We start from the raw sequence: 13,756 nt of genomic DNA, 5'->3' as shown, positions 1-13,756 counted from the left end.
ATTAGATTTGATTTAATTCTCCATAACTCGTTGAACTAGACTTTAGATGTTAGAAGTAGTTTGATTGACACAGATGAAAGGCTATTTGTTTGCTATTAAAACAAAGTAGTCGGCTAAAAGTCAGAGTGATGACAATTTCTTTTTCCCTTGGTCTGGCCGGACAACTCTTGTTAGTTCCAGTTCTTCAAGCTAAGTGTTTGTACATATCTTTGAGTATGTATAAAGTTGAACCTCGATATGCATTATGTTTTTCAACTAAATCTCAAATGGATCACCTAAGCAGCACTATTCAAAAATAATAATAGGTCAACATTACAGATCTACCACTGAAATGAGCAGTTTTCAAGTAAAATGAAACAAAATGAAAGGAGATTTTAGATGATATGCCTAACAACCCAGGGTGGCACAGTCTGGAAAAGAGTGAAAAGGAAACACACACACACATAACAAAACCTAAAATCTAAATACTGGAAAGGGTGTTGCATTTTTTACCAAACACATGAAAAACAAGTTATTGAAATATCTGACAAGTTGCATAGTAAAAATAAACCTAGATAAAATAAACAAAGCATTTCAGAAAAAGAACGTCGTACAGACAGTCATACAACGTGGTAGAGTGGTGGTGCTTCACCTTTAACTACAACCATGAATCCTGTTCTTCAGAAGAAAATCTTTAAGAAGAATGTCTGGTGACTTTAGGCTCAAGCACATTTGTGTGCTTGAGCTTGTAACTGTGTGTGACATGACCTTAAACAGGCTGTTCACGCCTCAAATCTCATCACTGTGACAGAAAATAGTTTTGCAAAGAAGAGCTAGCCAAAATGCTAACATAGCAATGTGAAAGACTCATTGCACGTTACTGCTTGATTGTAGTCGTTGCTGTTCGCTTCTCAGGCAATTCTTTTTTTTCCACATATGGGGTGGGTAGTTTGAAAACCTAATTTTTTTTCATTTTACTAAATTAAATCAGGACTTGGCAGCTGCTTTATGTACCCTTATTGCACTTTAACATTTGTTTGATGGTCTGAAACATTTAAGTGTAAGCGAAAACAGAACTGCAAACATTTTTTTCACAACTCTAAATGTAATAAATTGCTTAAACCCTGAATCATCGAAGAACACATATTAATGACGTATATCATCTTTTGTTAATCAGAAATAACATGAAATTCAACCGGTGTAAACAAAACAACATCCAAGTCACAGCAAAGCCAACTTTGGAAAAGTTTCAGTGAGGTGATCAGCTGTAATACTGTATAGTAAAAGGATCTAAATTTAATCTCCTAGGCAGGTTACACTTTGTGGCACAAAGACAACAATTAAGTCATTATCCAACAAGCACAGCACATCTTTGTTCAGAGTGCAATTATCAGCTAAGGGTGAGGCATTAATGGCTTTGATTTTAAAAGCAATAAAAACAATATGCTACCATCTCAAACACTAATTTGACTCCATTAGTCAAAGAAAAACATTAAAGCCAATAAAACCTTTGTCCCTTAAGGCTCAGCTGGTTTGAAAAGCTCACACACAGTCTCATAGTCACACCCGTTAAGCAGCTCTGCATACTGTCTTTTGACGTCCTCGTAGAGCGGCATGGACTCCTGCCGGTCAGCCAGACCTGGGAAGACGACCGGCTGCTCGTTGACCAGAGGCTGCAGTCTGATGTCCCGTCCTCCGCAGTCGAACAGAACCAGGACCAAATTAGCAGCATACGGTAACATGCGGCTGGTGCGGAAGGAGCGCTCTCTCTGTGAGGCGTAGTTGGTGGAAGTCAGAGTCTCGCTGTCCTTGAAGAAGCCCAGGAGGGTGAGGAGGGGCAGGAGGGTCTCTGCGTGTCCGACCTGCACCGTCACGGCTTCGTTCACCGCCTGACCAGAACTGAAACAAACACAATCATCCGTGATTGGACCATGTGTTTTCAAATTGTGCTAAAAGTGCCACTGCTGGTACCTTAGCTGACCCAAGAGGCACTCAGTAGAAAGTTTGGTGTTGGTTTGATCAGACCCAATTTACCTTGGTTCAGAGTGCAAGTTGTGAACCAGGAAGACTTACTTGACTGCTCAGTGACCATGACTATTATCGGGAATACAAACTAATGATCTCGTAATCTTGTGTCTGGGATGCATCCAGAGCTACAGTGGAAAGATTTAAACCAAAACACAGATTCAGAAACACATTTAATTAAAAGGGAAAACGCCCTCATGTTGGCCCCAAAGTCTTTAAGGCGTCCCAGCTGGACCAGAGGGAGGTTTCTCAACGCCCTCAGCTCAGACTAAAGATTCTGACAGCATTTTTCCCCTTTTGCACCCACTGAGACTTGGGTGTAGCAAGTCAACTTGCTGCATTTCATTTTCCTAGTTGGACGACTTTAACGCTTATGTTGCTGTCAAGAGGGGCGGCTGATCAGAGCCAGAGCTGCACTGTAGATTTCAGTAAAAGTCACAGTTTGTCCGTAGCCAGGCTGATGTTTAAACATAAGGCTGTTGTAAGGGCACCAAATCCAAAGTCCATCACCACTGGACTGTGATAAAAATCACACTGCAAGAGAAAGACGACCAAATTAACTTCCTCTTAAGACCCCAGGGATTGTTTGTTCTTTGGGCAAATTCAATCCTTTAAGGAGATTTGATCTCAAAGTGGAAACAAATGGATTGAAGGAGTCTAAGCCAGAGGAGTTAGAAATGACATCATTTTATTTTACTCATGAATTTAAAAGCAGTTAAGCGTGGCAGCCACCAAAGTTTTACACTCACTTGTGCTCATTAACTGCTTTGTCCAGACGACTGAAGACGTCGTGGAACAGAATGCAGCTCGATTTGCTGTTGATGTCGTATCCATAGCCTCTTTTCCAGAACTGCTTCAGATCGAGTGCATACTCCATAACCTGTCAGACCAGATTAGAAGGAAGAGATTTGAAAGAATTAATGTAATTGTTGCATAACAGGCTCAGAGATGAATGAACTAGTACCGATAGTGAAAGCTTGCTAATTTTTACAATTCTTATAAATAGTTTCAGGGATAATTTCTCTACTCTGTTCCTAAACAAATCCATCCTTTTCTCACAGACCCTCCTCATGATAAACGTACACTTCAACTTTGTAGAAATTATTCAATGACATGTTTCTCAACCTGTGATACAAATAGTGCAGTGATACTTGTCGCAATATGTTCATCGTACGTGAACAAGTTGGTACATTTACCAACTTGCTGCGCGGTGTTTCATTTACCTCTAGGTCAAAATAATGATATGACAGCGACTCGAATGTGTGGTATAATAACAAATGACTATGTTGTTTGGACCTTCAGTCGCTATGGAAACATGCTTACTAGGAATTATTTGTAAGGTATCTGTATTGGATTTCAAGGTTTACATAAGTGCGAAATCTCTCGCCGTTACAGACTAGAGTTCAACTTCTAGAGGCCTTCTGTTAATTTTTCAAACTAAAGAAATGAATATGTACATTTATTAACAAACATGGAAGAGATAACTACTCCTGTCACACTAAACATACCTAATTTGACAGCATATTTCTAAGTCGTCTAACATAAGAAAGTTGGCATTTTTCTCAAATAACTGCTGTATCCTGTATTTGTCTACTACTCTCTAGATGAGGATCAAAGTATAAGATGACTACTCTGTTCTTCTAAGAAGATGAGTTTTGTGGTACAAAATATTTGTTTTTGAAAATCTTTACAAAGAAAAAAACAATTTTTAATAAAAGGTATGCAACAAAAATAATTTGGAATTTCAATAAATGTATAACAGCAAAAAATCGTTTTACTAAAATTTGTGTCCATTAAAGTACTTCAATTATTCAGGCATATTGTACCCATCAGTCCATAAGTTTTATTCTTTTAGAGAATTTTTGCCATTTGTTTAATGTTTACAACCAACATCTATTTGGCTGGAAAATTATAACATATCCATGACTATAAATGTTTACCTTTGATATAAAATATAGTAATCTGGATAAAATAAAAAATAAAACATTTAGATTTTGGAAAAGCTTTTTTTTTTTTTATAAATCCGTAATTTTCGAGCTATGACTTGTTGTCACGTTAAACCAAACAATGCCAACAGATAACTATGCTTATTTGTTTTTATGTTTTATAAATGTCTTTACGGCATGATGTCAAAAACCGAAAAACTCCAAAAACGTAAAGTAATAATGAAAATGTTTTTTAAGTTGGCAAATTTCAGCGATCCTTCTCTGTTGTGACAAAAAGAAACAAACAAACAAACAAAAAAAAAAAACAAAGACGAGTGTGAACCAAATCAGACGATGGTGGAAACTCCTGGGCTCTTCCTCGCACGGGGCGATGAACTGAATACTCTGAGTCAGAGAGAGGCTCAGCACGCAACCTGAATCTTATTTGACGGTGTATAAAACTCTCCAACTGCATTTCCAGCAGTTTGAAGGCATGCAGATGAGACCGTACCTGTCCATCGATCTCGTCGAAGAGGCGGCACCACGGGGAGTTCACTGTCTTGATGGCAAACTCATAAGCACACAGGTAGAAGGCAGCCTCCACCATATCTGCGAGATGAAAATAATATTAATAATATGTGATTCACTGCATGCTTCATGTTGTATCTCAGTGTTAAAAATATAAATTGTTCCATTCAGAATCATTTTCTGTCAAATTTCATGTTCCATATTTTACTCTGTAACCATGCGGCTCGACACAGTGTGCTATTTTTCACTTTTCACCTTGTTCCTCCTTCTCTTCCCCCTTCTGTTGTGTTTTTAAATACCGCAATCATCCTTGGGGTTTAGTTATCAATTTGCTGTAAACACGAATTCATAACCTTTCATCCAGTTCAATTCCTCCATTTGGCACAAACCGAACACGCATGAAAAAAAATGTACGTGTAGCAGTTCATATTTGGGCATGTTTACTGCCAGTTCCTCCTGCAGGTTTAGAGGTTAAGGGGTTAGAGGTTACCCTAACTGATTTGGCTTTTGATTTGACCAGTACAGCAAAACAGTAAAAAAAAAAAAAAAAAAACAACAACAACAAAAAAAACAACAACAAATAACTAGTGAACTCTTTTTAGTTTGGAAACAAAAATCCTGTTCTTGAGTAAAACTGCAACATATTTACGTAAAAATACTATTAAAAATAATTTATACGTAATATCATATATGATATTATAATATAGAATATTGATACCTGGATGATTGGTTGGTCAGAGGAATTGATGCTGCTGGTTTGGACTCTAAACACATTTTTATACAAAAATCTTAATTTAAAGGAATTCCTGAAGAAAATGTAATAGAGATGATAAAGGGTTAGAAAATTTAAATTAGGAAACAGCACCACCTACTGTTATTGATTCTGTACTTCACTATCTAACAACCTTCTCAATGTAAAATGTGAAATTAAAGTGGTACCTAATGGAGGATTACTGCTATTTTATATTTAATTCAGCTCATTTTACATAGTGAAAATTCACAACCAATGGCCACTTTAGAAGACAAACTGGTCCAATTTCCATTGCAGACATGCAACTGTGTGGCACTTTAGAATATATTTAAAATAGGGATATATAAATGTTAAAGTCATTTAGACATTCACAATTATAGTTGTAGTTTTTTCACTAAATAACAAAAGACATTAAGTATTAAAGTCATTTTCCTGCCTATAATATTGTGTGTCGCTCTAAAAAGCTAAGGTGCAATCCATATTACTTCTGTTGCACATTATGAAATTTAGTCACAAAACAAATGTTAAATTGATAAACATAACTTATTATGCTAAATATGTGTCACAGATAGTGACATGATATTTAATGTCAGAATGATATATGACTGCTTTCAAAATGAAAATGTAAGCAAAAGTATTAAAAGCTTTGAGAACAAAAGACATGAAATCCTGTTTTCAGACTGAAAATGTGTGCTCCTGGTTTATGGCAGGAAAATTCCACCAAGCGAGCGGAAAGCTTTGCATGCGAAGACTTGACAGAGATTCAGTGTGAGCGCAAGGAGAAGTTTTGAGTGCAATCAGTACAAGTTTTGAGAAGACAGACATGAATTCCTGCTTTCAAAATAAAAATGTAAGCAAAAGTATTTCAAGTTTTGAGAACGATAGACGTGAAATCCTGCTTTCAGAATGACCGCGTGTGCTCTTGGAATGTGGCAGAAAAATTCCACCATAAACATATTCATTTTAGCTTTGTTTTTAAAAATGTGTCCTTAATTAACATTTTACAAATGAAAGGCAGTGACAACAAACTTTCTGGTTGTTGAATAACTTAAACATTCATTTATGTTTGCCTAAAACCTTACAACTGACCATATGTGATGAGATGATATGAGACATTCAGACGGTCAGCGATCTTCTGCTGGACCCTCACCATCTCAGGTCCCTGTGTGAACTTGTCCATCTCTGACAAAGCTGACGGGTTGTTATCAACATCCCGTACAAACTTGGTGCACTTGTCAAAGAACCTCATTAGAGCATCGTTCACTGCGTGCTGAAACTCCATATCTGCAAAAGAAAAGTAAGCCATCTGTTACACTGATCCTGTACAGAAATCATTCTGCAGTTAGTTTATCAACTTTATACCTGTGATGGCCCACATTTCCGTCAGCCCTGCTTTGAAGGACAGCGTGCTGTTCACACATCTGTGCTTGGAGCTGGTTATGAACTTGATGAGTCCACCTCGAAGTTTCTCCTCGGAGATGATCGTCGGGAAGAGCTTTGACAGCCTGACGGCCAGATGCTTCAGATCCTCCACACCTTTCTGGACCAGTCGGCCGTCCATGTCCTCAGTGTACCACATCGTCCACTGGGTCAGAATCTCGTGTAACCAGCAGTCTTCCCCGCGAGCGCTGCTCTGGACCAGCTTGTAAAGTTTCTGCATCTTCTTCACGTTTTTGGTCGTCGGGTATCGCGTCCCGTGTCTTATGATGGCCGTGAGATGGATTTCGCGACATTGCGGGGACGGAGGCTGCAAACTAGACCTGTTTACAGCGAGTATGTTCCGTATCAGGTACGGGTTCACTTCCTCGTACCTTCCTTTCGTGCCGAAATACTTGGCGATGACCGGTATGTTTGGGTTTTCCTCTGGACTCGCGTCGTTACGAAAACACCAGGAAGAGCCGGTTATGGCGGTAAAGAAGAGGATTTTGCATAGAAAGCTCGTCATGATCTCGCTTTGGTTTGCGCAGACCCCAGATGCGTGACGTTATTCATGTGGCATTCATCAGCCAATCAAATTGACGTGACATGCAGAGGCGGTTCTTGTCTCGGCGAGACCCTGGGAGATCCCCTTCGTGTGCTAGAGGGGGGCTGGTTAAAGACCGCATGAAGACAAAACACACAAAAAAAACTTTCACTTCAAGAGAGTTAATTTATTTAAAGCATTTAAAGTATTTAAAGCAGACAGATATAAGATAATCCATATCCAGAAGAAAGCAGACCACATGCTTTCTGGTTAGCATTGTCAGCTTGAAAGAAGATCTCTGTTAGGATCTGGCTTTGTTTAGTTGGATTTTGATCTTTTCTGTTACTTTGTTCATCTTTTATTTATATCAGTCTTGTTTCTGTATTACTTTAGTTCAGTTCTTCTTAGTGTTTGTGGTTATGTTTATTTCTGTTCCTGGTTATTCTTAGTTGCTATAGTCATGATGTTTCTTTAGTGTAGCTATTCTTTAGTGTTAATTTTTTTTCTAGTCCTCTGTGTACTCTCCCTCTTTCGCCCCCTATGACACTTTATTTAATAGCTCAAGGAGATTACAAACTTTCAAAAACAACGTGTTAAATCATTCCAAAAATCCTTAACATTTTTACATTAAAACACAGGTTCTGTGCTTCATTAGATGTTCAGATTGGTAATTATAAAGATGAGATGGACTATTGTAGTTTTTAGCAAAAGCTCACAGCTAATTAAATATACCCGTCTTTGTATTGAGAGAACAAAAAAGTATGACCTTAATATTAGTTGCTCCATTCTTCCCAGTTTGGCTCAGACTAGTTAATTTTATCTCATGTTTATCTTTTTTTCTTTTCTTTTCTTTTTTTTTTGAAAGAAAATGAAAACAGTACTAAACTTCAGCAGGATTTCTGAGTAGTTGGCATTCGGCCTCAAAGTCACACCCACTGAGAAGATCTCTGTAGCGCTTTCGGACATCTTCATAGAGCAGCATGGAGGCCTGCTGATCGGTCAGACCAGGGAAGGTCAAAGGCTGCTCGTTCAGCAGAGGTTGCAGCCTGATGCCTTCCTCTCCACAGTCGTACAAAACCAGGAGGAAATTGGCAGCGTAAGGCAACATGCGGCTGGTGCGGAAAGAGCGTTGAGCCTGCGAGGCGTAGTTGGCCGATGTCAGCGGGACTGCATCCTTAAAAAAGCCGAGCAGGGTGAGCAACGGCAGCAGGGTGTCTGCGTGGCCGATCTGGACAGTCACCGCTTCAGTGACCTGCTGATGTAACCTGAAGCACACGAAATAGACATGCATCAATGAAAGTGTTAGATTACATGAAAGGTAAAAAATGCCTGAGAATACTAGTAACCACTAAAAAAAGAGCTTATACTCCTAGGCCATAGTGATGAATTATCTAATCACGTGTTCTCGTTGACTGCCTTGTCCAGTCGACTGAACAGGTCATGAAAGAGGAGGCAGCTTGACTTGCTGTTGATGTCATGACCGTAGCCTCTTTTCCAGAACTCCCTCAGGTCACTTGCATACTCCATAACCTGTTGAAACAGAAAAAAAGACACATGGAGCAATAATGTGAAGAAAAAGTCTAGAGTTCTTCAAATTATGAATCAGTTTTCTAAGGTGTGACCTCTTTGATTATTTTTTTTTCCATTCTTGCACATTAAAGGTAGAAATGTCATTGTGTTTTCCAATTAAGGGTCTGAAAAGTGTGGTGCCGATTTGTATTGGGTCACCAAAGCAAATACTTTGCAGAACCACCTTTCATTGCAATTACTGTGCAAGTCTTTTGGGTTTTGCACAGCTGTAGACTGAAACTTCAACCTGTTCTTCTTTGCAAAATAGTTCATGGTCAGTCAGATTGGATGGAATTTCCAAATCACAGATTCTCAATTGAATGACAGACTTTGTCCAGGACACTTTAGCTCATTGATATGCTTTGATCTCGACCAGCATTGCTCTATCTGTATGTATAGTATCGCTATACATTCAGAAGCCTATTAATCGCCCGTTCACTTAAGTCAGGAGTTTGAAATATCAAATATCCATCTATTTTTCTCCTAAGATTTCCCTTCATCAACTCAAGAAAAGCTTTCTAGGAGCTGTAGCAAAATTAGATTGTTGTAGTTAATGCAACTAAATAGTAAGACTCCAACCTTTGCATCATCCTCATCAAAGAGTAAACACCAGGGAGAGTTTACTGCCTTGACAGCAAGTTCGTAAGAGCACAAGAGAAATGCTGCCTCGGCCAAATCTGTAAGTGAAACGTACAGGTGGTCAGTCACATGGGCCGCAGAAACAGTGATCTAAAATAAAGCAAAAAACAGGAAACAGTTCTTACACATGCACTTAGTATTGCTATACTACTGAGCAATATTTCTAATGGTCTTAAGATCTATACTTGCATAACACCGACTAAGATTTGTTTATTACATACGTATTGGGAACAATACATTAAAATATAATGGACAAAAAGCAGCCACATCTGATGTTCTGTATATTAAATAGTAGTTTTCTTTTAAAGAAAAATATCAAACATGAACACTGTAGCAAAGTTGAAACCATCGTAGCAATAACAAATCTCGATCACAACAGGAAGATACACACTAGTGCATTTGTACACATCAGAAACAGCAGACTTTTTAAAATGTCTAAACAGTTTAAATATTCAATTTGGGTGCACTATTGTTTCCTTTTTAGACCGCTTTTAAAATAAGAGGTAAGGAATAAAAGCTGCTTTGTTTCACTGAGCACAGTTTTCCAAATTACTCCTCCTTTGTTGGAGAATGCAGATAGTGAAGATGTGTTAGGTATTTTGCAGGAGTGTTTAACAGAGCTCCACGTAGATCTGCCACTGAGATAAATGTTTGCTCTGACATTTCTTTCTTAATTTTGTAGTTAGCGATAGTAATTTAGGAGCTATCAGCTGTAGCTAACATGAACGAGCTCGTGAAAATCTGACGGATGAAAACACACAGAGCACAATGAACCATGTAGACATTTGCTCCTTTGTGATAGGAATCTGCAATTTAAGTGGAAAAAAGTAAGGTAGCCAAAGTGGATTTTATAATAAAAGTAAGTGAAAAGGCGGATACGACCATATGTGATTAAACTGGATGAGATTCCCAGATGCTCTGCAATTTTCTTCTGGACCCTCATCATCTCCAGCCCCTGCTTGAACTTGTCCACCTCTATCACAGCTGATGAGTTTTTATCAACTTCCTGCACAAATCTGGTGCAATGGTCAAAGAACCTCATGAGAGCGTCATTTACTTCATGGCCAAACTCCACATCTGCATGGACAAAAAGCTTCGGGTTATACTGAGAAAGTTGGTTAGAGTGAAGAAGCAACACTGCTGACCGATTATCATCTTTATACCTGTGATGGCCCACATCTCTGTTAGCCCTGCTTTGAAGGACAGCGTGCTGTTCACGCATCTGTGCTTGGAGCTGGTTATGAACTTGATGAGTCCACCTCGAAGTTTCTCCTCAGAGATGATCGTCGGGAAGAGCTTTGACAGCCTGACGGCCAGATGCTTCAGATCCTCCACACCTTTCTGGACCAGTCGGCCGTCCATGTCCTCAGTGTACCACATCGTCCACTGGGTCAGGGTTTCACGCAGCCAGCTCTGCTCCTCTGTGAAATTATTCAGGACGATGTTGTGCAGCTGCTGCATGTCCCTGACGGTTTTGGCCGTTGGATATCTCGTCCCGTGTCTTATGATGGCCGTCAGATGGATTTCCCGACACTGCGAGGACGGAGGCTGCAAAGAAGATCTGTTTACAGCGAGTATGTCCTGTCTGAGGTATGGGTTCACTTCTTCATACCTCCCTTTGGTGTTGAAATACTTGGCAATAGGAGGTATGCTTTCTTCATCCTTAAGTGTCACGTGACGATGAACACAGCAAAATATTATAAAGCAGTAAAAATGAAAAAACATCATTATGCACCTGTTTAGACTTGAAGGCTGCTCTCGGATAACACAAGCATCTGTTTGATGGACTGAGCAAAGTCCAGTCCAGTTTGTTTACTTTTGTTTCCTAACAGCAACCTGGGCAAATATGCTTCGCTCTATGTGGTCATTGACAGTGAAGATTAAAAAGAAACTTGTATAAATGGGAAATGAAACAACATGCATTAGTATGTTGTTTCATACTAACATACTAACAACATGTTTTATGAAGCTCTCTATCCAAGAAGCGTTTTAGTTTCATCTCTGGAAAGCCTGTTAATGGTTCCGGTGGTTTCACTTTTGCTGTGTTCTGACTTTTTACTCCTCACCAATTATGAGCTGCCGATTCCATTCTCAGTTATGGGCAAGCTGCAAATATGCTGTCTGTTTCAAGATGTTTTTTATTTGTGGCATATATCATTCAGCATTCTTTTTTTAAATTATTTTAGGTTCTTTTGGTTCCACATATTCAGTACGCAGATTATTATAAATCATAAACTCCAGCAATATAATTTGTGGTTACCATATACTTTAATGCTGAGATATTACTTTTATTTCAAATTTAACTTGGAAGTCTCATAAGGAGCTCTGCATCATCACTATTGCATAAATGATTTTTATTAAGCTCACATTTCTGTATGAAAAATTTCTAATCTTAAATATTTTATTTTCATTAGATGTAAGTGGAAAATTATCAAAATCAACAGGGAATTCTTGAAAACATCAGTCTGTGTGTAATTAATCTGTAGAACCAGTTTCATTTTGTGAATTAATGAATGAATATTTTTAATAGTTATTCTCTTTAGCGAATGGTTTTGCTTATTATATATTACTTATATTTAAAATATTGATTCAAATATATAAAGTGTAGAAAAATGAAACTACAATTTGAAGCTTGTTATTGTTTCTATTATGTTGCTTCAGACTACAAGAAAATTAATAACTTGTGTTCATTTAATAAAGTCATTTATTTAGAAATACAACAGTTTGCAATTTTTATATCACTATATTCCCTCCCTAATTATTTTTGATTAAAAAAAACAAACACAAAAACAACATTCCACCCGACCAATCTAAAAAATAAATAGTAAATCACTCATTTGTACTTTTCTGCATAAATATACTGTTATAATTGTTAAATTAATCTGTTTTGTTAAGTGTGGGTTCTAGGATGTCACATATTACCTAGACAACACAATACAAAAATAATTGTGTTCCTCACAGGAGTCGTGTATGCTTACTATAAGTCAAAGCTGATAATATTGTTAACAGAAACAGTCCACCTGTTCATGATAGTGTTCCAGTCCGGTCATGTTTTGACAAACTTAATTATGATGTGGAATTATGTATATACACGCCACATCTGTCTGCTCCCTGCATCAACCAGACTGGACTTTTATCAACATTAGAATTTCCGAAGGATGAAAAAAGGAAGGCCAAAGGACAGTCGCATATTTGCTCTTGTACAATCTGTCTTTAGGGAGATCAAAGTTTGAGGCTTTTATTTTTTTGTTTCGTTATCAAAACGTTGCTGAAATATAGATTTATATTTAAGACAAGTTCTTATTCATTACTTATTCTCTTCTGTCCCAACAAAATCCTGCACAGTGTCATGCTGTCACCTCACAGCAACAAGGTCCTGGTTTATAATCTTGCCTGGAGTCTTTCTGTCTGGAGTTTCCATGTTTTTCATGTGGATGTCTGGGTTTTGTCCAAGTACTCTGACTTCGTCTCCCAGTCCATTCATGGGAAATATGTTGACACTAAATTGCCCTGAGTGTGTGCTTGTTTATGCTAACTGTTTAGGACTGTTTCTAGTATGTCAACGTACTTGAGTAAAGTCTCTGGATACTCAAATCACTGTGAGTATCTCCACTGATTGAAGAACAAACATATTTTAACTGAAAAGGATGTACTTTACCCTGTTCCAACACTCCCTCTTGTTTTAGTTTCATACGTTTTACATGAAAAAAAAAAAAAAAAACAAATCTGGAAAAGTGTTTCTTCTACTTAAAATTTATTTTGTAAGTATTTCAGTTATTTTTTTTTATTTTAGCCTTTAAAATACCTGAATTTGTACATGACTTTATATTTTTGTCCATCTGATTTCATCATTTTAAGATATTAAACCAGATGTTATGATCACTTACAGTATTAAGTACGTATGTAGCATTTTTTATGAAATATTTTTACTCTTGCTTAAGAAATTTTTTAACTTTTCTCTTTTACTTTTATCTGTGTTGAAGAGGTGCAACTCTTGAGTACAATTTTTAGGTACTGCCTCTGCCATTAAGTTACTTAGAAGGATAATTCTATCACATACATAAATGTTTAAGTATACTTATGAGAATTTGAGAAATGTAAAAAAGAATGAGAAGTTACAAAATGTTATTATTAATATGTCTATTAGCTAACATTTTGATCAACGTACCTAACCTAAAACTGGAAAAGACTTTTTAAAACTAAAATAGTTTGTGTAAATATTTAAAACCTGCGCCAGCAGGTGGCTCCAGGTGAAATGAGCCATCGTCATTACCTCCACGTGTAATACACCGACTGGATTCAAAAATATGCATTAGCATTCAAGTGAACAAAAGCAAATAAATATATTGCGGTGTGTAATTTATACTACCCATGTCA

At 37.6% G+C, this 13,756-nt stretch overlaps 2 protein-coding genes across 2 annotated transcripts; both read right to left on the bottom strand.

The window, feature by feature from the left end:
* Positions 1-1,031: 1,031 nt before the first annotated feature.
* minpp1a (multiple inositol-polyphosphate phosphatase 1a) lies at positions 1,032-7,241 on the bottom strand. The gene is made up of 5 exons (XM_007545298.2): positions 6,571-7,241; positions 6,298-6,492; positions 4,441-4,538; positions 2,754-2,884; positions 1,032-1,878 (listed from the first exon to the last, which is right to left on the bottom strand). Exons 1-5 carry the CDS (start codon positions 7,151-7,153, stop codon positions 1,497-1,499), a joined length of 1,389 nt encoding a protein of 462 aa, XP_007545360.1. The 5' UTR covers positions 7,154-7,241; the 3' UTR covers positions 1,032-1,496.
* A 765-nt stretch (positions 7,242-8,006) lies between these two features.
* Positions 8,007-11,280, bottom strand: LOC103133525 (multiple inositol polyphosphate phosphatase 1-like). Its single transcript, XM_007545297.2, has 5 exons — positions 10,543-11,280; positions 10,262-10,456; positions 9,320-9,417; positions 8,571-8,701; positions 8,007-8,436 (listed from the first exon to the last, which is right to left on the bottom strand). Exons 1-5 carry the CDS (start codon positions 11,105-11,107, stop codon positions 8,052-8,054), a joined length of 1,374 nt encoding a protein of 457 aa, XP_007545359.1. The 5' UTR covers positions 11,108-11,280; the 3' UTR covers positions 8,007-8,051.
* Between the last annotated feature and the right edge of the window lie 2,476 nt (positions 11,281-13,756).

Source organism: Poecilia formosa, unplaced genomic scaffold (assembly GCF_000485575.1).
Source record: "Poecilia formosa unplaced genomic scaffold, Poecilia_formosa-5.1.2 Scaffold12, whole genome shotgun sequence".
Classification (NCBI taxonomy): Eukaryota; Metazoa; Chordata; class Actinopteri; order Cyprinodontiformes; family Poeciliidae; genus Poecilia; species Poecilia formosa.
The sequence above is the reverse complement of the archived record's forward strand: the minus strand, read 5'-3'. Positions and strand labels throughout refer to the sequence as shown.